General features: G+C 38.2%; 1 protein-coding gene across 6 annotated transcripts in view; it reads right to left on the reverse strand.

The window, feature by feature from the left end:
- Positions 1 to 27644, reverse strand: part of RUNDC3B (RUN domain containing 3B) — a 147676-nt gene that overhangs the window by 11461 nt on the left and 108571 nt on the right. For 4 of the 6 annotated variants that reach the window (XM_030857039.2, XM_030857040.2, XM_060304714.1 and 1 more), the window contains 2 exons: positions 14493 to 14639; positions 6527 to 6645 (listed from right to left, as the gene is read on the reverse strand). In XM_030857039.2, the coding sequence (XP_030712899.1) occupies positions 6527 to 6645; positions 14493 to 14639 (266 nt within the window). The remainder of the gene's footprint in view (positions 1 to 6526; positions 6646 to 14492; positions 14640 to 27644) is intronic. The other 2 variants (XM_030857041.2, XM_030857042.2) reach the window with 1 other exon arrangement.

Raw genomic sequence — 27644 nt, forward strand, 5'->3', positions numbered from 1 at the left:
AACCACTTCGAATACATCTGATGTATTTGACTTCGTGTTTGTTTTCAGAAGGGAAAACACATCTATTATGTTTGTAAAAATGACATGTTCATTATAAAAATTTAATCAGTGCAGCAAAGCACAAAAGAAATTTTAATGAACTTACCATCCAGCTTACATTCAAACAGAAAAGTAGGTATACATAATATTATAAAATTGGGATGATGTCATGAATGTCTTTTAATTTAAAAGTTTCATTTTATTTTTACTGGAATGCAATATAAGAAAAGGCTAGGAAAAGAAATGCTGAACTTCCAATAAAATTTTTTTCCTCAAGAGTTAATATTTTTTGAAAGAGTAACCTATGTTGCGAGAGCATGAAAAAATGTATAGTTTTACCCATCAAGTTTGAGTGTATCAATTTTATAATTATCTATTGAACTCTGAAAACTCAACAGTTAAAAAAAGAGTAATTCAATTAGAGAACAGGTTAAAGACACGAAGAGATATTTCACCAGACGATACAGATAAGCACGTGAAAAGATGAAGAACATAATCTGACATCAGGCAAATGCAAATTAAAACCATGGTGAGATATTACTGCATACCTATCACAATGGTTAAAATAAAAAAATTGTGGGCTTCCCTGGTGGCGCAGTGGTTGAGAGTCCGCCTGCCGATGCAGGGGACGCGGGTTCGTGCCCCGGTCTGGGAAGGTCCCACATACTGCAGAGCGGCTCGGCCTGTAAGCCATGGCCACTGAGCCTGAGCGTCCGGAGCCTGTGCTCCGCAATGGGAGAGGCCACAGCAGTGAGAGGCCCGCGTACCGCTAAATAAATAAATAAATAAATAAAAAATTGTGACAACACCTAAAGATGGCAAGGATGTGGAGAAACTGGATCACTCATATATTGCTGGTGGGAATGCAAAATGGTACAGTCACTCTGAAAAATATTTTGGCAGGTTCTTAAAAACCTAAACATGCAACTACCACACAACCTAGCAACGGTACTCCTAAGGTATTTATCCCAGAGAAATGAAGACTTAAGTTCACACAAAAACCTATAAACAAATGTTCATAGCAGCCTAGTCCCTTTGGGCTGCTATAACAGAAATATCATAAATCGGGTGGCTTATAAACAATAGAAATTTATCTCTCACGGTTCTGGAGACTGGGAGATCCAAGATCAAGGTGCCTGCAGATTCACTGTCCGGTGATAGTCCATTTCCTGGTTCACAGACAGCAGTCTTCTCACTGTGTCCTAACATGACTGAAGGGGTAAAGGAGCTCTCTGCGGCCTCTTTTTAAGGGCACTAATCCCATTCATGATGCCTCCACCCTCATAGCTAATCACCACCCGAAGCCCACATTCTAATACTATCAGACTAGAGATTTGATTTCAACATATGAATCTAGGGGGACACAGACTTTCAGCCAATAGTTGCAGCTTCACAGCCCTCAAACGTAAACCAACCCAAATGTTCCTCAGTGACTGGTTCAGAAACAAAACAAAAATGATATAGTTCATCCATACCATGGAATATTCTTAGCAATAAAAAAGGAATGAATATACACATAACAACTTGGAAAGATCTCAGGGGAATTATGCTGAGTAAAAAAATCCAATCCAAACAGTCCATATACTATCTGACTTATTCAGCACTCTTCGTGATTTCATTATATAATATTCTTCATAATTTCATGACAGAATTACAGTAATGGGAAACAGATTAGTGCTTGCCATGGGTTAGGGAAGGGGCAGAGATAGGGCAAGGCTGGGAAGGAGGTGGGTATGGTTATAAAAAGGCAGCCCAAGGGATCCTTGTAGTGATGGAACTGTCCATGTCTTGACTATGGTGGGGTATACATGGACCTACACATGTGGTAAAACTACACAGAACTAAAAACATACACACTACTGAGTACATGTAAATCTGTGTGAAATCAGTGGATTGTACTGTCAGTTCCATGGATGTGATACTGTTCTACAGTTTTGTAAGATGTTGCCCCTGAGGCAAACTGGGTGAAGGGTACATGGATCTCCCTGTATTATTTATTAAAACTGCATGTGAATCTATAATTATCTCAAAATAAAAAGTTAAATTTTAAAAAGGAGGTAGCTAGAAAAATTCCTTAAAGTGATAATCGCGGAAAAGTACAGAATGTGAACGAATACTAAGTGGGCAGAATAACCTTGTGCATACACAGTTGTACTACTTAAGTATATATCTTCAAGGTAAATTTCTAGAGGACTTCCCTGGTGGTGCAGTGGTTAAGAATCCGCCTGCCAATGCAGGGGACACAGGTTCGATCCCTGGTCGGGGAAGATCTCACATGCCTCGGAGCAACTAAGCCCATGCACCCTAACTACTGAGCCCGCGCACCACAACTACTGAAGCCCGTGTGCCCAGAGCCCATGCTCCACAGCAAGAGAAGCCACTGTAATGAGAAGCCCAAGCACCGCAACGAAGAGTAGCCCCCGCTCAATGCAACTAGAGAAAGCCCACAACAGCAACGAAGACCCAATGCAGCCAAAAAAAAAGTGGTGAGAGTGGGCATCCTTGCCTTGTTCCTGATCTTAGAGGAAATGCTTTCAGCTTTTCACCCTGAGTATGATGTTAGCTGCAGGTTTGTCATATATGGCCTTTATTATGTTGAGGTATGTTACCACTATGCCTGCTTTCTGGAGAGTTTTTGTTAGAAATGGATATCGAATTTTATAAAAAAAATTCTTCTGTATCTATTATCATATGCTTTTTATTCTTCATTTTGTTAACGTGGTGTATCATACTGATTGATTTGTGGATACTGAAAAATCCTTGCATTCCTGGGATAAATCCAACTTGACCATGGTATATGATCCTTTTAATGGATTGTTGGATTTGGTTTGCTAGTATTTTGTTGAGGATTTTTGCAACTATGGTCAACAGGGATATGGACCTGTAATTTTCTTTTTTTGTGATATCTTTGTCTGGTTTTGGTAGCAGGATGATGCTGGCCTCATAGAGTAAGTTCAAAAGTGTTCCTTCCTCTGCAGTTTTCTGGAATGGTTTCAGAAGGATACGTGTTAACTCTTCTCTAAATGTTTGGTACAACTCACCTGTGAATCCATCTGGTCCTGGACTTTTGTTTGTTGGGAGTTTTTAAATTACTGAGTCAATTTCATTACTGGTAATTCATCTATTTCCTATTTCTTCCTGGTTCAGTCTTGGCAGACGGTGCATTTAGGAATTTGTCCATCTTTTCTTGGTCATCCCTTCTACTGGCACACAGTTGTTCACAGTAATCTATCATGATCCTTCGTATTTCTGTGATGTCAGTTGTAACTTCTTTTTCAGTTCTGATTTTTACTGATTTGGGCCTCTTCCTTTTTTTCTTGATGAGTCTGGCTGAAGGTTTATCAGTGTTGTTTACCTTTTTGAAGAACCAGCTTGAATTCTTAAAGCCAGTACTTTTTATATATATATATATATATATATATATATATATGTATATGTATATATACTTTATTTTTTAGGGTAGTTAGGTTCACAAAGAAACTGAGCATGAAGGTACAGAGAGTATTCATATACCTCTTACTCCCACACATGCATAGTCTCCCCTGTTATTAACACCCCCACTAGAGAGTACATTTGTTACAATGGATGAACCTACATGAACACAAAATTATCACCCAGAGTCCCTATTAGGGTTCACTCTTAACGTTGTATATTCTGTGAGCTGTACAAATGTGCAATGACATGTGTCCCCCATTTTAGTATCATACAGAGCCATTTCATGGCCCTAAAAATTCTGTATGTTCCACCCATTCATCCCTCCCTCCTCCTCCATACCTTTGTTTATTCTAAACAAATTTTATTATTTTTGGCCATGACAGGCGGCATGCAGGATCTTAGCTCCCCGACCAAGGATTGAACCTGTGCCCCCTGCAGTGGAAGCACGGAGTCTAAACCAATGGACTGCCAGGGAAGTCCCACATTTGTTTTTATAGTATAAAAGTATTCATTATTAATCTTGTCTTATTGATATTAAAATGCATATAATTAGAAATTAGATTAAAATCCTAAATAAATGTATTTTTATATGAAAAGTCATCACAAAGAAATCCACTCACAGTATGGATTAGTTTTTTTAAACATACATATTCTAAATAATGACAATCAGTTTACTCTTTCCCATTTATATTAGTGCCACTAAGACACTCTAATATGCTATTTTTATTTTCCACATCATCAAAAAAAAGATTTATCTGTAGTCAATATACACTATTTACTAAGCTCGTAAAACAGATTAAGGTCCTTTGAGAACATTTCAACAACCATCTTAAAGGAAGCAGAATTCATCTTATCACAATTTTCCCATTGCCTGAGACTTCTGGTTAATTGAATTTTTACTTTATACTACCTGTAACTTGTTCCTCATATTCTATGACAGTTATTCATTATATACTTATTCCATCAACAAATATTTAACGGTTGTCTGTTATGTGTCAGACTCTAATAATATGCTGGCGAAAATATGGATAAGATACCCTACCCTCATGAAGCTTCTATTTTAGTGGGGAGTTATAGACAAGACTCATAATATAATGTATGGCAGTATGGTAAGGTGCCTGGGATGGGGTGGGCATTGACATGGGTGGTTAATTAAGGTGTGGCGGCCAATGAAAACTACTTTAGGGCTGCCCTGGTGGCGCGGTGGTTGAGAGTCCACCTGCCGATGCAGGGGACACGGGTTCGTGCCCCAGTCTGGGAAGATCCCACATGCCGTGGAGCGGCTGGGCCCGTGAGCCATGCCCGCTGAGCCTGCGCGTCCGGAGCCTGTGCTCCGCAACGGGAGAGGCACAACAGTGAGACGCCTGTGTACCACAAAAACAAAAACAAAAACAACCCAACTACTTTAAAGAGCTGATATTTGTACAGAGACCTGATAAAGAAGTTACCATGCAAAGACCTTAAGAAAGTAGTTTCAGGGCAGTGGGAAAAGCAAGTGTAAAGATAGCTGAGGCAGAAACCAGCTTGGAAGAACAGTTTGGAGGTCAGTTTGCTGCGGTGTAGAGAACAAACAAAAGAATGGTATGATATGAGGCAGAAGCTGGTAAGGACAAGATTATGAAGGAAGCCATCCAAGATAAGCAGTTTGGATTTTATTCTGATTGTCACTGAGCGCGACTGGAGAATTTTAAGGGGGGCGTATAGTAGATTCTGATTTATGTTTTCAAAGATCACTGTTCACCACATGGAGAATGACTTGTGAGGAGGCAGGAAGGAGAGACGAAAGCAGTCCAGCCAAGAGGCTTGACCCAGGTGGCCCAGACTAGAGTTGTAGTAATGGAGATGATGAATCAATGTATACAGCACGTGTTGTATGGGAAGCTGACAGGACTTGCTAATGAACTGACTTGCAGTTATAAGGCGAAAGAGCAGTGTCTAAGATAATGTCTACGGTGGTCATTTATTGCAATGGAGAAGACAAGAGAAGAAAGGAGGCATAGAGGAATACAGGTTCCTCTGAGGTAAGGAACTGTCTGTCTTTCCCTAGCCCTCACACACACCAGCAGGTGTGGAACTGGGAAGAAGGAGAGGTAAAATATGTGAGCATGAGATCATATCAGCGCCAGGTGTCCAATCCAAAGTGCTAGAGTAACAGATCTAGCCTATACTGGGGGAGAGGGGGGGACGGGAAGAAAAGATTTTGAACCAGCTATTTTACTGAAGTTTACAAATTAATAGACTGGGGCTTCCCTGGTGGCGCGGTGGTTGACAGTCCGCCTGCTGATGCAGGGGACACGGGCTCGTGCCCTGGTCCGGGAATATCCCACATGCCGCGGAGTGGCTGGGCCCGTGAGCCACGGCCACTGAGCCTGCATGTCCGGAGCCTGTGCTCCGCAACGGGAGAGGCCACAACAGTGAGAGGCCCACGTACCAAAAAACAAAAGAATAGACTGTGTCTTAGAAACTGAAATGTGATCATATAATTGAAAGTGGCCTGAAAACTTATGAAATTGGATCAATATGTTGTTCAGGAAGATGCAACCCACTGGAAAGAGGGGTGGTTAGAACACAGCTGAAAGCAGTAACAGGGAAAGAAAACTCTTTTATGTTTATTCCCCAAGTTTTTCAGAATACTCAGAAAATGAAGTACCAAAAGTGACTCAAGAATGAGGAAATCATCAGTTGGATCAAAAGCTGCTGAGAAGTTTAAAAGAATGAAGACAGAGGACCAATGTCAGCACTACTGCAGTGGTTGATCACCTTGATAAAAGTCATTTTAATAAGTGGTAGAGACACAAAAGCCAAACCGGAGTGGGTAAAAAAGAATACAGGAAATGAGGAAATAAAGGTAACAATTACAGAATATCTATCGAGAAGGTTAGCTACAAACACATGAGAAAAAAACAAGAGCAGACTATTTTTAATCATAATGGCAGCTTAATTCCTAGCATGCTTCACAGAAATGTCACTATTATTCTTTAGCAATCCTCTGCAACCAAAATATGTATAGTTCAGGAAAAAGCAATTTTTAAATAGATTTTTTTTTTCTTACCTTCACTGATTAAATTTAATGTGTCTCGTTTTCCATCTCCTTGTGACTGACCTGGATCCAGTGAAGTCTGAGAAAGGCTAACTTCAGCTGATAACTGGTCAAGACTTTGACAACTTTTTCTGTAAAACAAGGGTGAGATACTACTTTACCTTCTTCTCACAATAAAGAATTTCTAGAGATAGTCTTTAATGGTTTTCTCCAACTTATTGAGTTTCTGGTTAATTTCTCCCCAATTTCTCCCCTAAACTGTCTTTATCATGGCAGCAATAGAATTTCCGTTATCCTTTTCCCTCCACCCTCTCTGGAGGTCTGTTTAATCCACTAAAAAAAGGAAAAGAGAAATAACTTGTCAAACAAATTTAATTCCTTACACCAATTTTTGATGATCAAGTTAGCTAAGAAATAGGGACTTCTGGTCATTATTAATTGTCAAAGGTGCAGAAAATCTTACATCTCTCCTAATACAGAAACAAAACTGACATAACTTAGTGATGATTGTGTATCTCCTAAGCACAGTGCCTTGATACCGTTACAGATGGTTATTACATAAAAATAATAACAAATTACTGTTATCAATTCCTGTAACTGAGAAGTTTAAAAAATGTTGGGTAGTAAAATACCTACTTGTGTTAATACACCATCAAGATAATTAACCTCCTTCCATCATCTATTTATAACTGTGAGCTCATTTTCTAGTAAACAAATTCACTAGAAATAAATTATAATAGATGAAAAAATTCAGCTATAAATGGAAAGTTAATAAATATTTATGTTTAAATGTTAATGAATGTTTATGTGCAAATGTTTAAACCTTCCTCATATTTGTTTTGTCAACATAAAACCAACTCAAGAGATATATGCAGCTTTCATGTTACTGACATTTCAAGTACGTGAACAAAATTCATTTTTATTTCTAAATATAAATGATCCAGGAAAGGGAATATGTTTTTCAGGTTCAATATTTATTTCCCAAGGTAACCAAACCCTATCTAATTTCCTAGAAATGTTATATAGTCTATGATAATGTTATAGAAAACATATATCTATTACATAGCTACTCTCTATTCATACACATAAGAGTAGACTTACAAATTTATCAGGTGTATGTATATTAAGGGGAATATATACAGCAGGCATCTATTTGTTTTCTCCTCTAAGAAATGAGGTGAAGGATGAGGTGATGGAATAGCCTTCCCAGCCTACAATGCGAGCAGCATTCTCACGTTATAACATCATTTTTTAAATGGTGAGAGTATAAAAGTTCTTAATTATAATTTTAAGTAGCAGGAAAGTCTACTGTAGGAAACTTCTGATAATTATAATAGATGACACATATATAAGCTATACAACATGTAACAAAAAAATGATACCGATATTTATATAGCACTTACCAAACGCTAGGCACTGTTCTACATATATTATATACATTAACTTATTTAATCCTCACGACTACCAGAAGAGGTTGGAATTATTATTATCCCCACTTTACAGCAGAAGAAACTGGGGCACAAGAGATGAGATTTGAACTTGGTAGCCTAGCTCTAATTCTATCCCCTTAACTACTATGCTATCTCCTCTCTAGTGTAAGAAGAAAAGATGTCTTCCTATTTTATTAGAAACCCTTCTTAAAGAATAGCCTTGTTTGCTGAGATAGACCATGTAAATTATACTGTATTTAATCAAATCACTGAAAATTTCACTTGATTTCCAGTAAAATCTTATTTCTTTAGCTATAGCAGAAATCAGGAACAGAGGAATTGAATAAAGGAAGTTATTTATAAATAAGTTTCTTTTCCAAATTATTTTTCTGTGCCTAATAGGCAGAGGACTTGCTTTTAAAAATGAAGGGCTTAAGATGAGTTTCTGACACTGATATTTCACTATAGGAAACTTAATATTATTAAATTTAAAAAATTATGCGTAGAAGTATTTACAAACAACAAAATACCCAGAAGCAAAAAAGACTCTGGCGAGTGAGGACTGAGAACTTGACAGCACACATTTACAGACTCTCAAGGGAGGAAAGCATGTGAAAGCATCCTATGGTAATGGCAACACAAAATGAGCTTTCTGTGTGACCTACTGAAGTACCTTTTAGAATACCACACTTCTAAGCCCAAAGTGATTTAGGGACCTTTCTACCCTTCAGTGAATAAACTCTGAGTTTATTGGCTTTATTTACTTAACCAAATGTCAATGAATATAAAAATAAAATTTGGTAGACAATGATGTTCTGAAGTAAAAATTCCAAGCCAAAACTAAGCACATTATTCATAAGATATTAAGAATAGTACCATACAATGTCTTCCTTGCACGAAACTATTTCCCACCACCTGGTAGGAATCTAGTTCAGCTGCTTTCAGTAATGACAAAGAATGGCTTTGGTTTCCTCATTTTTTACCATATTTCCAATGCGACCGGCAGCTCCATCTGACAAACGTTTTGTTGTCATGGAGCAAACTACCTGTCTATGGGAGTTCTGTCTTCAAAAGGTCATCACTAAGTCCTATCTTAGAATTCTAGACTCACTTTAAACACATTGAAAGATTTAAGTGTAACCCACCAGATACGTCAAACCAGTTAACGGTCTGTTCCTATTTCTCAGGGTATAATTTCTTTTTTTTTTAATGTGTTGCTGGGGGTTGATACATTTTTTTAAAATTTTATTTATTTTTTTATACAGCAGGTTCTTATTAGTTACCTATTTTATACATATTAGTGTATACATGTCAATCCCAATCTCCCAGTTCATCCCACCACCACCACCAGCCCCCTTACCCGCCTTGGTGTCCATACGTTCGTTCTCTACATCTATGTCTCTGTTTCTCACAGAGTATAATGTTTTAAACGGCAAGAGTTTAATCAAAATAAGAACCCAAGATAGTAAGAGTCATGCATTATGACTATATAAAAGTTTGCAGTTTAATCTATGCCATTACATTGTTAAATATAATTTAAATTAAACTTGTAGGAATTGTCATGAGTACCTGGGATATAATAAAATCCACTGCATTCAATATCTTACTATATAAGCATTTTAAAACCACTCAAAATCAGGACTTCCCTGGCGGTCCAGCAGTTAAGACTCTGCGCTTCCACTGCAGGGGGCATGGGTTTGATCCCTGGTCGGGGAGCTAAGGTCCCACAAGCCGCGTGTTGTAGCCAAAAAAATAAAAAATAAAAAAATAAAATCATTCAAGTTTAGACTTATATACATAGAACTGGGTACCAAATAAAGGCAAATTAAAAGGAAACTGAGCAACAGGGCTGAATTCAATTATAAGTAAAATTTTCTACAATTTTATACTTTATATCAATGCAGATGCAATGATATGGATAATCTACATTACTTATTCGCCCAGTAGACATACGGAGGTCAATGATAATTCACATTATCTGGTAGTCATTGGGCAACAGAGAGCTAGAAGAAGAAACTATCCACATGTACAAAATAAAAACAAATAATGTGCACTGTCTACACAGAGGCACATGACTGTGTGTGGAAACAGAAATATGCCATTCTTTTTATTCTTGGTTTGATTTTCATAGAAGTATGTTAAAGGAACAAACTAAGCATTTGTTAGAGCAGAACATCTATAAAGTCTCAATTTGCTACAAAATGGAAGGATGCAAGGGAGCTTGAAAGGATACATGTGAGTCAGGTCAATGCAAAACTTATTTAAAGAGATTTCTACAGCCTCAGTGCCTTAGGGAGTCCTATTCTAAAAAGACTGGAAAGACACACAAGAGAAGGAGAACCTCTAATACACCTGAAGTGATTATATCTGATGCATCGGAGTCATTAAGAAAAGTAGGCCTAAATGATAGATCATAAAGGGCACATAAAGGCTCATAATTCTTAATAATTTTGTGAATAATAGCCAAACTGGAAGACAATGATAAATTTAGAAGACTAAAAGAAGCTTAAGTAGGGCTTCCCTGGTGGCACAGTGGTTGAGAGTCCGCCTGCCGATGCAGTGGACACGGGTTCGTGCCCCGGTCCGGGAAGATCCCACATGCCGCGAAGCGGCTGGGCCCGTGAGCCATGGCCGCTGAGCCTGCGCGTCCGGAGCCTGTGCTCCGCAACGGGAGAGGCCACAACAGTGAGAGGCCCGCGTACCGCAAAAAAGTGACAATGAATCTCATCTTTTGGGATGGGAATGATGTGTTAGGCAATAATCTAACAAGGCTATGTAACGGATAATCTAACAAGATTATATAACAAATATCTAACAAGCTCCTGTAACCTAGACTTTACATAAAAAGATACATATTAAAACAGAACTTACTGGAGACAAAAAAGAATCAATTGCTCTATGTGTGTCTGGGAGTGTGCTTTACATATTTATTTATTGTTGAGCTTCTACAGTGAGCCTATAATGCTATAGTATCAAACATGATACTCCTATGTTTGAAATAAAGGAAAAGATATAGTAAAATCCATCATAACTAATCTTGCCAGGTCTAAATAATAAAGAAATAAACTGGAAATGATATTTTTAAAGTTTTATAAACAGTATATTAAATGGAAATAAATTTAAGATCTATTGTGAAAGGGATCCTTCCACGACCAGGTGACCATAGCCAAGTTATCTGGCTCATTTTAAGAAATGTCAACAAATCCATGAAATTCATTAAATCAAACAGTGCGCTCTCTTTCTTCTCAAAGCCAACTGGGCGAACAAATTTCCAGAGCCCCAGAGAAATAACTATAGACATCCCATACTCTTAGCAGAAAATTATGATGACTCATTATAGGGCCAGTTTCTTTCTCCATATTATCAAGAGAGCTAGTACTCCTTACTAAAGAGGCTTTGGCTACCACCTCCATAATGTGCAGTCTCTCAGAAACATGTGTTGGACTTATTTAAGATACTGGTCAAATGAAGAGGAATTAGTTACCAAGTCAGTTCGAGAGCTCTGGCTTATATTATGAATTTGAAGAGAGCAAAAACTGGATCCCGATGAAAAGCTATGATTTGTTTCAAACATGATTTATACAGCACTACTCTGTTCTGAAAATCCGAAGTCTCCATTTTTACATGAAAAAGTTGGTATTATGTATTTTGAACAACTGGGGATTTGCTGGTCATTTTAGTTTTATATAGGGTTTTACAAGCTCTCTAAGAAAGTAGAGCTTGGGATGTTGGGTGAGTGTATATTCTCCAAACATGAAAGATACAAGGTTATGTGAGAGTATAAACAAAAAAAGATTATATAGGCTATAAATAAATATTTACCAGGAAATGATTAGGTTTCAGGCAATTTATTACCTCATATGACTTACAATTCTGTTTAAATAGGCATTACCCTCCAACATTACATGTGCAGAAACAGAAGGGAAGACGAGGAAGTGAGACTTCCCTGGTGGCACAGTGGTTAAGAATTGCCTGCCAATGCAGAGGATACGGGTTCGAGCCCTGGAGTCCAGGTTCGAGTCCAGGAAGATCCCACACGCTGTGGAGCAGCTAAGCCCTCAAGCCACAACTACTGAGCCTGTGCTCTAGAGTCCGCAAGCCACAACTATGGAGCCCACGTGCCACAACTACTGAAGCCCGCGCACCTAGAGCCTGTGCCCCGCAACAAGAGAAGCCACCGCAATGAGAAGCCTGCACACCGCAACGAAGAGTAGCCCCCGCTTGCCGCAACTAGAGAAAGCCTGGGTGCAGCAATGAAGACCCAACGCAGTCACAAATAAATAAATATATTTTAAAAAAAAGAGAGAGAGAGGAAGTGATGCTTAGTGTTACACAGCAAGGAAGCAGCAGAGATACTTTTAAGTCCTGACTTTAAACTGTAGGTCCAGGGATCTCAGAGCTACCCCCTCGTGCATACTTTTTGTTCAGGGATATCAATTTGGCGATAGGGCCACAGAAAAGCAATACCAACATCTGAGGGCAGGTTAGATTAAAGGATGATGCTGGGAAGGAAAGGGTGCCCCTTCTTAAACTAATGGAGTAACTGAGTCAAGAGGTATAAAATCTAGATCCATTCTAAACAGACAAACAGGCAGTTTCACTGCATTCTTTTCTGAGACTGCAATAACTTTTGTTGCTGCTACAATATTCTGTAAAAAAAGTCACTATTACTGCATGCAAAGGTAATCTGGAAATAAATCTTCCACTTAGATGTCCTTATTCGTTCTTCAATAGGTAGCTCTATGGGCAGGCAGTGGTACATACATGTCTTTTGGCTAAAATATTTTCCCTCCCACTGTCTAAAGTGACCATGTAGGTATTGCAATAAAAAGACATAGTTATTAGTCTTTTAACTTGTCAGGATATAATATTATAGTATTTTTGCAGTTAAAAAAGCTGGAGTATCTTATGTTATACATGGATAAGTCTACCAAGTATTGCTATAAATTCAGTTTTTCAACTATAAATCAGAAATACAAATAAACTAATATTCTTCCATTCATTCAATGTCACAGAAAGATAAAATTGTATACTAGGATAATAAGATATATTCCAGTTATTTATGACTTTCTTAAGGATGTGAGGGGAATTCAGTTCCAATCCATGAAAGGTCCAGTCAACACCTTGAATCATACTAAGTGCGGTGCAGGAGATGCTGAAGAGAGTTCTACCCATTCATTCTGTAAATAACTGGCCATGTTTCCCTACGCATCTCTAACAATCAGTGAAACAAACATTAAAGCCTCTAGCCATTTTTTTTAAACAACGAAAGGTGAAATTTGAGTTCTACCTCCGATAAATGAAAAAAATCACAGAGTAAAGCAGGCAGAAATTATGTCTATGCTAAAACATTCCTTGTAGAAACAGTCTGGCTACTAATTACCTAGTGAAAGGCACCCTGTGAAGCAGGGAAAGAAGTGTGTTGCTCTACCAGTGAAATTTAAAGCAAGGGCTCTAAAAGAAAAGCGGAGAGAAAAACAAAGAGAGAAAAAGAGGGAGAAGAGAAGAGAGGGAAAGAGAGGAAGGAGGGACAAAAGAAGAAAGGGAGGAAGGGAAGGGAAAGAACAGAAGGAGTTGCAGGGAGAGCAGGGAAAATAATCAGAAAATTAGCTGAAGACATATAGGAAAATAAAGATATTGAAAAAAAATTACCATGATAGGAAATGGCTAAAAGCCAAAAGAAGGTAATACAATTTACACGTTCCAAAATGAAGACTACCTAAAGAAAGAGATCCTAAAATTTTGCTGCTCTCTCAACACTGGGAAACAATAAAGAAACGAAATAGTCCTGAACACTGGGACAAAGAAACAGGAGAAGGATCTTGTGGCCTATAGGTGGAGTGATTATATCTTCAATATCCCCCCAATATTAGATTTACTGAAAATGAACAAAAGTCTTCCAGACCCATCAAGAACAAGTAAATCTCTTTCTACCCTTTCATGAGATGGAATTTTATGTTTTATAACAAGCATGAAAATTAGTCCTAACACAAACACCAAAGCTACAATTAAAAAATAGATGGCTCGGGCTTCCTTGGTGGCACAGTGGTTGCCAGTCTGCCTGCCAATGCAGGGGACGCGGGTTCGTGCCCCGGTCCAGGAAGATCCCACATGCTGCATAGCGGCTGGGCCCATGAGCCATGGCTGCTGAGCCTGCACGTCCGGAGCCTGTGCTCCACAACGGGAGAGGCCACAACAGTGAGAGGCTCGCGTGATGCAAAAAAAAAAAAAAAAAAAAAAAAAAATAGATGGCTCATAAAATACAGGCTCACAGATTTCACTGAAGGACTGCTTGAAGATTAACTAGAGGAGAAGTAGGTAGCTGGTGGATTTCTCAAATTTTTTTTACTTCTCCAGGGTGCCTTGGCTTCATAACATTACCACATTCACTGCCTTAATCTAAACTTACTAAGCCACAATAGTCTTAAATCCTACTTTTGCTCTAAGCTAATAACGAATTCAGAAAGAATGAGAAACCAAAGTGGATAGCCATGTGTTTGGTACAACTAAGTTCGTAATTAGTTGGAAAAAAAAAGTATCACACTTACTCATACCACTGTTTATTGTGTTTTCGGTAAAGCAACGTATCCAAGGCAACAGCATTGACATCCAGAGCTCCTGGGGAAGGCCACTGGTTGGTGAGGTGGGCAGTTAACTCTTGTCTTGATCTTAAATCATTATTCTTTAGCACAGTCCTGTGAATATTAAGATGGTGAGTGCTTTTGTCTTCACTGTTCTGCATTGGCACAGGAACCTGATAATGGTATCAACTTAGGCCCCCAAATTCACCTTTTTAAAATGGTATGTTAACAGAATGTGACCAGAACTACAGGAAGGCTAGTTGGGGCTATGACTGTTTCGTCTCCTGCAATATGTGTTTTTCATTCTTTCTCTACTGCTACAATAAATCACTACCTGTGAAATTCAGACTTCCTATCTTTTCCCCAGAGATACTACTAAAGGACTCAAGATGCATTTTACATCTTAACTAAAGAACAATGGTGATATCTTAGAGTTACAGGTGATCAGACGCCAGTTAAAATACAGAAGAGAGTAAAGAGTCCACGTGTATGATTCTCTAGCTTCAAAATTCACAATCTGTTGAAGTAATTTAACTCAGTAAACAAACAAACACAATTAAAATGAATAAAAATAAAACTAATACAGAAAAATATAAAATAAAAAATCCATGAGGTTCCTGTAATTGTTTTTGATAAAAGTGACTACTAATAAATCTTCATGAACATAATTATATCAATGACAATTACATTGAACAATATAATCTACTGGAGATATTTCAACCACAGAACGAAGCCATTATAACAACTCATGGTTTACTTCCATTTTTGTAGAGCTGTTACTTGTCAGTAACAAGTTGCAAAAGAACTAGCTTTCTCCCAAGATTTCAATTTCACAAACCAACTGTCACAAGACTAATTCAACATTTGAACTGGTAGTTCGTTTAAAAGCATAATTCTGTTTGGAAAGCTCTTATTCTACCTCTAAAATGCCTTAAAATACCACCTAGGCAACCTGCATTCTCAAACAGGAGTCCACGACTTTAGCGTCCCAAGGTCCTGACCCACCGGCTCAGAAGCAGGAAGTAAAACGTGCCTGCCACTAACTTTCAGAGATCATAGTCTTGTTGTGGGTGGCAGAGGGTCAGTGGTGCGCTAGCAAGACGCTCCTACCCTGGAGAAAATCCGCCGGCGCAACACCTCTGGCTATTAACCATGATTCTAATGGAATAATCCCATTTTTTTTTAATGTCTCTAGCAAGCTCCATACAAATATTTCTTATTTTACGGAATATCTGTGTGCATTTATAAATACTTGCTCCACTATGTCCATAAAGAAACATTATCTGATGTCAACACTAGATTCTCTCTTACAATGGAAATACTACAAGTGAAATAGGCAGAATCAGTGAGAATGTCTCCCATCAAGGTATTCCTTCAGGCTAGGTCCAACGATTTCATTTCACTAGAAAAGGAATGAAAAAATTTTAAAAGGCTTTTAAGGTAATTTAACATCGGTTTTTATGAAAACAGTAAAGAGTGATTAGAAATCTTCTAAGATTGACAGAAAAATAGTATAAAGCAGAAATGGGGATCACTGGCCAGAGAATCTATTATAATAAACTACCATTATTTTGGGTTCTCTTACTAGATTTCTCTCTTTCACATATTCCCTCTTTAGGGTTCCCAGTGAATGTCACTGGAGAACTCAATTCCAATGTCATAACTGGCCTACAGGAAATATTCAGAGCAGAAGGGAAGAAAGGCAAATGTGCATCTGAGGAAACGCCATTGGTAGAACTCAATGATAAGTAAATGAACGATCTTCCACTTCAGAATATATTCTTTCTGGAAAGCGAAAAGTCTTACAGCATATAAAATGGAAAAAGGAACTGAAGTTTCACAAGAGTTTTTACACACTATTTGCCTGTGGAGAATTTTTGCCCTATGACAAATTAAGGTACTGCCTTTTTCTATGGGAAGCTGCCTGGTCCTCTGAAACAGGAGATAAGAAATCTCAGCGTATTGAATAGGCCTAGTTTTCATCCGTGCCACATCTGTGTTCCACCGTTTGTGAGGAATGTGGACACAGTAAATCCTGGCACTTGCCTTGCTACTATGAAAAGGAAAGCCTCCTGGAGGATGCTGTGTAAGGCAGGCCTCTTCTCTCACCACTCCAGTACACTAGGGGGCAGGCAAGTGAATTAAGTTAGGTTGAAAACCCCATCCCTGAATTTTGAATCTTGACCTGAGTCCATTTAGAGTGATAAATAGACGAAGCAGTTTATTTGTTCTTGCAGTGAGGTCCTGACCAAAATGTACCAGCAAAGAGATATTCCAGATGTTCCTACTTCCCAACCCTCTGAAGTAGCTCAGCCTACCTCTCTCCAGGCCTACTTTCCCAGTATCTTATCCATTCCATGAGTTATTGATATCAATCTAATGAATTCCATTTGTGCTTTAAGAGTTGGTTGTGACGGCTTGCAATCAAAGAATCCCATTACTTACCTTAGAACAAGCAAAACGTACCAAGTTAACTTCAAGACCTACTCAACGGTAATCCAACTGATGTTAATATACGAAGAATGAAGAAATTTCTCATTTGGCCAAGTTTAAAAATGGGTTCATCTTAAATTACTCAACAATTACTGTTATTTCATAGTGCAAAATCAAGGGCAATTAAAGGTGAAACTATGTGATAATTAGCATTTAACTAATTAAAACTCTAACCAACGCTAACATTACTGAGCTAATCTAAAAACTAAATCATTCCATATGAGACAGATACTACTTGTCGCTTATGTCTATAAGTCAATTTAACATTCTCTCATTAAAGTAATAATTCTACAGAAAAATACACTAAGGGGAAATTGTTTAATTTACTAAGAAAGTAGAAATCATATATGTATTCCAGCTAATTTTAAGAACTTTCCTGTAGTATCTACCTCTAAACTGGGAGACAGTCAGCTATTTTCTCTTTAGATTCTCAGTAGGAATTATGTAGGAATTTGGCCACGCACACACACACACACAAATATAATTCAATCTTTTCCTCCCCAGCTTTACTGAGGTATAACTGACAATTTAAAATGTATACATTTAAAGTGTACAACTTGATGATTTGATATACAATGTGAAATAATAACCACACTCAAGCTAATTGACACATCCAACACCTCATAGTTAACCTCTTTTTTGTGTGATGAGAACACTTATCTACCCTCTCAGAAAATTTCAAGTATACAATATTGTTAACTATAGTCACATTGTTATACATTAGATCTCCAGAATTTATTCATCTTGCATAACTGAAACTTTGTACTCCTGAACCATATCTCCCCAACTTCCCCTCTCTGCAGGCCCTGGTAACAATCATTCTATTCTGTTTCTCTGAATTTGACTATTTCAGAGTCCACATATAAGTGGGACCGTGCAGTATTTGTCTTTCTGCATCTAGTCTATTTCACTTAGCATAATGTCATCCATGTTGTCATGAATGACAGGATTTCCTTCATTTTTAAGGCTGAATTATCATCCATTGTGCCTCTATGTGTGTATACAGACACAGGGTCTTTATATATATATTATTCTTCATCCATTCATCCATGGACACATGGACACTTAAGTCACCTCTACCTCTTGGCTACTGTTAATAATGCTGAAATTAACATAACAATGCAGACATCTCTTCAAGATTCTGAAAAAGAGTAGGACCCTGAGGGGTCCTCCTGGGTACAAAAGGCTTTCCGTGTCCCCAGTTTCTTGTTTGTAGAAAAAGGCTTTGTCTCCTAGGCCTTCCCTGAGTTCCAAAGAAGAGATTCAAGCAGTTGTTAATTAGGGAAGTGAGGGAATGCAGAAACAAAGGAAAAGCAGTTGAGAAACAAGAGCTCAGTGATAAAACAGAGTCTGAATTCCTCCTCGAGGCATATACAAAACAATCTGACACAGATCTTTGAGCTGTTCTGTAGGAACTAAGACCCCGCCCCCCCACCCAGGTGGAGGATGGTGACTACAGGCTGGGCACAAGCACGGGACCCCAGACTGGGTGGAACAAGAAGCCTGATGATTAAGATTCCTGAAACACCACCCTGTTACCTCACCACTAACCAATCAGAAGAAAGTCAAGTCCCCTGCAACCCTCATCCCAAATGTTGCCTTTAAAAACGTTATGCCCTGGCCAGCTGGTAAGATAGATCTGAGACAAACCTTTGTCTCCCCATCTTTTCAGCACCCTTTTCGATCAATAAACCTTTCTCTGCTCCAAACTCCAACTTTTCAGTTTGTTTGGCCTCACTGTGCGTGGGGCACATGAACTTGGGTTTGACAACAATCCTAACTTCCCTTCCTCTGGATAAATACTCAGAAGTGGGATTGATGGATCATACGATAGTTCTATTAATTTTCTGAGGAAGCTCCATACTGTTTTCCAAAGAGGCTGCACCAATTTACATTCTCACAACATTGACCAAGGATTCCCTTTTTTCTACATCCTTGCGAACACTTATCATCTATCGTCTTTCTGCTAACAGAAATTCTCACAGGTGTGAGGTAATAGCTCATTGTACTTGTAATTTGCATTTCCCTGATGATTAGCGAAGTTGAGCATCTTTCCATGTACCTGTTGGTCATCTGTATGTCTTCTTTGGAGAAATGTCTATTCAAATCTTTTGCTCATTTTTTAATTGGTTGGTTTGTTTGTTCCTATTGAGTTGTACGAGTTCCTTATATATTTTGGATATTAACTCTGTAAGGGAGCAATGTTTGCCACCCCAAAATACGTCTCTTTGGCATAAGAATTAATTTAGAATGATTGTTTTTAAGAAAAAGAAGACTCAGAAGTCTTTATTTTTACCATCCCCTTAGCTACCTAAAGAATTTAGATAATGGGTCTGGTTCCAGGAACAGAGCTATCACCAAAGACACCTGCAAAGAATATGGGCTAGGTGTGGTAAGGGAGAGATCAGAGTCTACTCTGCGTCTCACTATCTCTGCATGGTCAAGCAAACATTTGTTTACCAAACATTTACTTTCTCATCTCCATGTAAATTTCATCCCTCCACTGTGAAGTCCCAAACCACTACTTCCAACATCCTACCCTCTTTTGTCTTTAGCTGAAGATGGTATTTAAGGTGAGGGTTTCAGCCAGAGCACCCTAGCTTCAAAAACTAGATCTTACATTCTTTTGAGCCCTCAATATTACATTCATTATTTTAATGAAAGACAAAAAGATGAAATCTCCACAGTTTGGTCTCTTTCCTTCCTTTCAGAGATTAGGCTCAAGTCTACTGCTACTTACAAGCTCTTTTAAAAGATGTAGAATCCCATATGTATAACTGATTCACTTTGTTATAATGCAGAAACTAACACACCATTGTAGAGCAATTATACCCCAATAAAGATGTTAAAAAAAAAAAAAAGATGTAGAATCCCATTCTCTATATTTTGAGAGCAGTGCTTAGTCAATTCAAAGCTGTCCATATTATTCTGTTCACTTACTTGATTCTTTATCCTGTGTCTCCAAACTTGAGGGTTATCCTCTCTCCCTCACTTTGCTCCTTTCCCACCTACCGCAGATGCTGTGCTGATGCTCATGATGAAGCTTTACTTTCAGCCTCTAGAGATACATAAGGCATATAGCCCTTGGCACTTAGCATTTAATATCTGTGACTCCACGTGCTCCTAAGTAATCCCAAAGGTCCATGGCATGAGGCAACTTTCAATTTTGATGAGGCAATACATTGGACGCCGATGGCTACAAGGCAAGTTCTGAGAGTGAGTCTAGAAAATGCCCAACACCCCTGCTGCACACCTCCGTTACTTTCCACTTACTATTTATTTCCTGATGTACTGTAATTCTCAGGATATAGTCCACTACTATTTGTGACAGGGCACACTGAGAAAATCTTAGGCTACAACCTTCATGAAAATAAAGGACCTAATCTAGCAGGACTACAGGAGTGCAAAATTTTATGCTCATGAGCGTAATATTGAGAATCATAATGAGAATAATGAGAATGAGGTAAAGAGCACTGAAGTTCCAGAAAGGGAAAGCCACCGAACACCAGGTGTTGATACACTCCACACCTCACTCTCCTAGGAACACAGGGTAAGAGAGTTACGGCCTCCAAGCCTCTCTTGACGACCCTGGAAGAGGAAGAGGACCACCACTCAGGCACTATTTGTTTACTGTCGGTGTTGGTGGCTGCCATCCACTCAGTGTAAACTCTATGAGGGCAGGGACTTTGTTTTATTCACTCCTGAATCACCGGCACCTAGAGCAGGGCCTGGCTCTTCATGGCATTCTCAATATTTATTTGTCAAATGAATGAATAAAGGCCAGAGAAGTTACAAAAGCAATTTAGCACCAAAAGAAATAATGAGAGTTACTTTTTTTTTTTTTTTGGCTGTGCCGCACAGCATGTGGGATCTTAGTTCCCTGACCAGGGATCAAAATTGTGCCCCCTACAGTGGAAGCATGGAGTCTTAACCACTGGACCACCAGGGAAGTCCCTACTCATCTTAATTTAAAGTTTACCAGAATTGGAAAATGCTCACATAGCTTGTGAATATCCTAATTTCTTCATAATTTTAATATAAAAATTTCTTTGGGACTTCCCTGGTGGTCCAGTGGTTAAGAATCCACCTTCCAATGCAGGGGATGCGGGTTCAATCCCTGGCTGGGAACTAAGATCCTACATGCCTCAACTAGAGAAGCCCAAGCGCTGCAACTAGAGAAGCCTGCACGCCGCAATGAAGACCCAACGCAGCCAAATAAATATTTTTAAAAAATAAATCGTTTTGTTTTCTGTTAATTTTAGACACAGCCATGGGATAAAGACTCACTTTGTATCACTTTACAATTATTTCCCTTCAAATAAAACATTTTGAAAAAAGAAGCCTAAAAAGGAGCCACATACCCCAAAATCTTAAATTATTTACCTATGAAGTATTCTTGCCCAAAAAGTTAACCCCAAATCAAAGTCTCTTAAATGCTTTTCAACCTTGTTTACACTTAAAAAAAATTGAAGTATAGCTGATTTACAATAGTATACTAATTTCAAGTATATAGTGTAGTTATTCGATATTTTATGAATTATACTCCACTTAAAATTATTATAAAATGTTGGCTATGTTCCCTTTGCTATAAATTACATCCTTGTATCTTATTTATTTTATCCTGGTTGCACTTTAGACCTTAACTTGACAGTATCTTTTGAAAAGAAAGAAACATTAATGAGTAATTTATTTATTTATTTATTTTTAAAAATTATTTTATTTGTTTATTTTTGACTGTGCTGGGTCTTCGTTGCTGCGCGCGGGCTTTCTCTAGTTGTGGCGAGCCAGGTCTACTCTTTGTTGCGGCGCGCGGGCTTCTCATTGCGGTGGCCTCTCTTGTTGCGGAGCATGGGCTCTAGGTGCGCAGGCTTCAGTAGTTGTGGTGCGTGGGCTCAGTGGTTGTGGCTCGTGGGCTCTAGAGCGCAGGCTCAGTAGTTGTGGCGCACGGGCTTAGTTGCTCCGTGGCATGTGGGATCTTCCCGGATCAGGGCTCGATCGCGTGTCCCCTGCATTGGCAGGCGGATTCTTAACCACTGCGCTACCGGGAAAGCCCTAATGAGTAATTTAGAACCTCGAAAAACACTCAAATGCCTCCTTTTCTTTCTTTCTTTTTTTGGCTGTGCTGTGTGGCTTGTGGCATCTTAGTTCCCCGGCCAGAGACTGAACCCAGGCCCCCAACGCAGACTCCTAACCACTGGATCACCAGGGAATTCCCTCAAATGCTTCCTTTTCCCTCTCATTTTATAATATAAGATAAACCCTGGATCCTTAGAGGAATGGATGATTCCAGGACAGGAAATATAGAAGATGAGCCTGGGATATCTTGTACCAGAAAGCAAGAAAATTAGCAAAGACTAATGTGTCATGTCAGAAGGACACAGGAATGAATATAAAGGCATTTCCATTAGTCAAAGATAGGACAATTGGAGCATCAAAAAGAAAAATAAATTTATGGGACAGAAATACCCTGAATATAGGCATTTCTGCTATAGTGCAGAAACAAAACAAAACAGCGTTCTGCAATTACACACTGAAAATAGCTGGCCTTATGGGGAGAACAGGGTTAGGGGCTGACAACTCAAAGTCTATTCAACCTTCCAACTACAACACTAAGAAAAACTGTGACAAACCTAACAAAACTTCAAACCCAATTTAAAATATTTGTTAAATTCCTATTAATTAAAGAAATATTACAATAACTTTACAACGACAACAGCTTTAACAACAACAAAAAAGTAAAAGCCATTTGATGGAAGAGGGTGCAAGGAAGGGTCAAGGCTGCTGAGGCTGAGGTTTGCCATGGGGGCAAGGACAACTACAGAACAAGCACCTCCAAGTTCTAGCTCAACTGAGCTAGAGGAAAGCACGGTGAGAGAGTATTATGTACAGTGAGAGAGTGCCATCTGTTGGTGGCCTTCAGTATTTGCCTGTATTAATGTATTCTGCATTCTGCTGGTGTTTTATTTATTTATTTATTTATTTATTTAGGCTGTTGCCAGGTCTTAGGTGTGGCGTGCGGGATCTTTAGTTGCACACTGCGGGCTTCTCAATTGTGGCATGTGGACTCTTAGTTGCAGCGTGCATGTAGGATCTAGCTCCCAGACCAGGGATCGAACCCGGGCCTGCTGTGTTGGGAGCTTGGAGTCTTACCCACCAGGTAAGTCCCTGCTGGTGTTACTTTTTTGAGAAATGTTAAACCTCTAGGAAAAAATCAATTATGAATCAAGGCGATTTCTTTGCTATACTAACATCATCCCCTTACTTATGAACCTTGTATGCGCTAATTCACATTATAGAAGAGATTATATGTAACAAGTTCATAATCTCAGAAGAGAGAAAGCAAAGCAAAATCTTCACTTCATTAGGAGCTAAGTAGGACATCAGCATCTTACTTTGAAAATTAATAATACCCTGTAAGAACTGTCATGGTAACCACCAAATAGCCCTAATAAGGAAAAGTTCTTTATAGATGATTCTAGCCTTTAAGCACGGAGGGAATAACAATTAGGAAATCACCATTTTACAAATCCTGATGAACCAACTGCTCCAAGTAATGCTTATCCATGGTCAAGCCATTAGATGAAAGGCTGATGAGAACCTCCACAAAGGAGAAATACGGCTGTAACCACCTAAATCCACTGTCCTATTTTAAGATCAATAAAAGTGGGACAACTTGTCTGCTTCCCGATAGGAAGTACTGAGCACTACCTATAAAATATTCTTGTCATAAAATTAAACTCAAATTTAGCCCAGCACCTCAGAGCAGTGGTTTTCAATGCTGACTGGACATCAGAAACACCTGGGAAGCCTTTTAAACACTTGTACACTTGCCTGGGTCCCACCTTTGACAAATTAAATGAACATCTCTTGAGGTAAGGCTCAGGCAGGCATCCTCATTTTTCAAAATATACTTTTAAAAGGCTCCCTGAAGGATTCTAAACGTGCAACCAAGATTGAGAACTACTAATCCAGAGTTAAGAGGATATACTTTACAGAACAAACAGTACAAAGCAGTGATTTCTCAAACTTTAATGTGTCAATTAATCCCCTGAGGATCTTATTAAATACAGATTCTGACTCCACAGGTCTGGGGAGGGGCCTGAGAATCTGCTCCCAGATGATGCAAATGTAGCCAGTCCACTGTGAGAAGAGAGGATATAGTACAGAGAATACAGCTGTCCAGCACCAATCAAGAAGAGTCACATATGGAATTTAAAATGTTCTAGTAGCCACCTTAAAAAGCAGGTGAAATTAATTTTAATGATGCACTTATTTAACCCAATACATCCCAAACATTAGCATTTCAATAGGTAGTCAATATAAAAAGTTACTAAGGAGACATTTTACATTCTTTATTTCACACTATCCGGTGTGGATTTTATACTTACAGCATAACTTAGCTCAGACTAGCCACATTTCAAGTGCTCAACAGTCACATGTGGCTAATGGCTACATACTGGGAGGCATAGGCATATAGGAACAAGGTAAATAAACTACAAAGAACTAATCCAGAATGCTGGATGCTATGCAGGAAAAGTCTGCAAATAGACAATGACAGGAAAAGTAAAAGTGGGGAAAACTGTTCTAAATTAAGAGGCTTATGAGACATAACTATACGTAAAGTATGAGTGAATCCTGATTTGAAAAAGATCAACTACAAAAAAGTTTCTTTTAAAACAATTACGGAAACTTGGTATGAAAGCACATTCGATGATAAAAACAATTGTCCCTAATTTTATCAGGTGTGATTATGAAATTATGTGAGAAAGTATCCATAGTTTTTACAGATGTACAATGAAGTACATAGGAATCAAAGGGCATGATTGCTTCAAAATCATTCAGCAAAAAGTGAAAAAGAAAAAAGACAAGTAAAGCAAATGTGACAAATTCTGTTCAATCTGGGTGACGGGCAATCAGGGGTTTATTCTACAATTCTTTCTTTTGTGGATACTTGAAATTTTCTTTTTTTTTTATTTTATAAATTTAGTTATTTTTGGCTGCATTGGGTCTTCAGTGAGAGGGGGCTACTCTTGGTTGTGGTGCATGTGCTTCTCATTGTGGTGGCTTCTCGTGTTGCAGAGCACGGGCTCTTGGCACGTGGGCTCTGTAGTTGTGGCCTGCGGGTTCTAGAGCACAGGCTCAGTAATTGTGGTGCAGGAGCACAGGCTCAGTAATTGTGGTGCAGGGGCTTAGCTGCTCTGCCACATGTGGGATCTTCCCGGACCAGGGCTCGAACCCATGTCCCCTGCATTGGCAGGTGGACTCTTAACCACTGCCCCACCAGGGAAGTCCCTTGAAAATTTCTTAATAAAAAATTAAAAATATAATAATAGCTTCAGAATTTAAATGCTAATTATAATTTTATAAGTATTAAATGCTAAATAACAGAAATAACTAAACAAAACAATATTTATATGTTAATAGTGATATTGTCCTATTTATAAATTGTAATTTAGGGATGCTTCCCTTTTTCATGTACTCAATGTAAAACACTTGCCAAATAAAATGAGTCACTTCTCCATGAAATCTGTAGGGCAGTTCTAACTGCTGGAGGCCCCTGGCCCAGATATAAGGACATCTGCTCAGATATAAGAGACTCTGCCAGCACTTTTAATCTAACATCAGGACTATAAAGGCAATGGAATGCCATTCATATCAAATAAGTACCCCTTTCCTGTTGTAATATATAATTTCTTACTAATACCAAGAAAATACAATAGAAATGGTTCTACCTATCTGGTACCTGGCCTTTTTCTCTTCTGGATGCATTTTCTTGACTTTTCTGTTCTTATATGGATAATAGAGTATGTAATATATATTAGCATGATTGTAATTTACTATTTTAATAACTGTTACCTGCCAAAAATATATATGACCAGCAACTGTCATGATCTGTCCATTATTAACTGGGCTATGATGACATCACTGCATTCTCCTGTTAGAATCCATACCACTCATCCTAAAATTTGTGAACCAGGATGCCACAGCATCCTTGGCTTCTGGTTTGCAGGCCGACAGATCAAACCATCACTACTCACCATGAACTACACCAAACTGGCTGTTGAACTATGACAATGGCTTAGTTTTAGCAATGCATGATTCTTCACTCTACTATTTAGACTCTTCAGTCCCTTCTCTAGGAAGCCCTGTAAGACATTTTACTATTCCTATTCTTCAAATCATGAATAGAAAAATTTCATCAACTAAATATAAAAGACTCCCTATTACACATTTTATTGGTATTAATCATGACAAAGAATTTAGCTTTTGCATACTGTTCTGAAGCTGTCTATTCTTGAGGTCTGCAATCAGTGTTTTACAAAGAATCTTTTGTACAGTAGAACATCTATCTGAAGGTCTATCACAGATCCATAATATTATTATAAATATTAATCCAACTACCATTTAGAAACTAGATCTCAAAAGTGATACTCAGGAATAATACAATCAAGTCCAAATTCATGGTCTGGGCATGATAAGGTAAAGCATTTTAAACTCACTATTTATCCGAGTGAATTTATCAAGGAGATCTTAAGGTTTCTGTAAGCCAAAACAGGCTAATAATCTTGACTACCTTCTTTGTCCTACCTGTGTTAAACATGATACCACTTAATACTCATAATAATCCACAAGGTGAATATTATCTCAGTTTTACAAATAAGGAAACAGAGGCTCCAAGATATTAATCAAGATTGAGCTCATATTAGGCAAGGACAGAGCCAGTATCTGAACACAGTCCTGATCTGCAAGAAAGCTTTGGGGTACTCCTCTACCATATCACACTGTGCACTCTACTGCCCAAACTACAAGATGTTCAGATTTTATGAGTATTCAAAGACATTATTAAAGCATACTTTAACAGTAATTCAACAACACAGATAACCGTTGAGAAATATATAAAAAGCTAAGTGACAAATTATTTAAATCACCCAGGAAAAGCTAATCAACATAATGTAGAAGCAAATACTTCATGCTTCATATTCTATTTAATGCTCCTTTTCTGACCTTTTTCTTTATACATTATACATTTTAATCTTCTCAAGGCCACTTTTATCTCCTCTGGATTAACAAAGGGAACTTCAGTGCCCAACTTTGACTGCAGGCCTTCCTAACTGTTGGTAAAAAAAATATCAGGAAGGAAAAAATGTCCACTCTCTCCCTATAGTTTCAAGGTGCCCAGAGATTATCTGCACCTTAAATATGATTCTGATAACGAAGTAAATCGTAAACATTCTGGAAGGCATATATCTTACTCTTCCATTAAGTATTCTTGTAATGGTTTTTGTACAAAGGAACCTTGTAAGACACCAATTTACAACCTAGCCAGAGATTGTAGCCATGGTATGTGAAAATAAATCTTTAACCTCTAAACTCAATAGTCTAATTCTCATCAGTGGCCTTAATTTTTTATTTTTTGCTCTATTAACTTAAAGAGATTAAAAATAACTCTAAGGTTTCTTTGCAAAATCAGGAAGATCAATGACACTTGTATCACAAAAGTAAGATAAAACCATAACTCGTAGATTCTTTTTCAAGCTAAAAAGTTTGAGACTGTTTCCTTTAAATTATCAGAAGCAAAATAAATGTGATACAGTCAGATTTAATTCTTCAAATGAAAATATCTCT

Source organism: Globicephala melas, chromosome 9, assembly GCF_963455315.2.
Source record: "Globicephala melas chromosome 9, mGloMel1.2, whole genome shotgun sequence".
Taxonomy (NCBI): Eukaryota; Metazoa; Chordata; class Mammalia; order Artiodactyla; family Delphinidae; genus Globicephala; species Globicephala melas.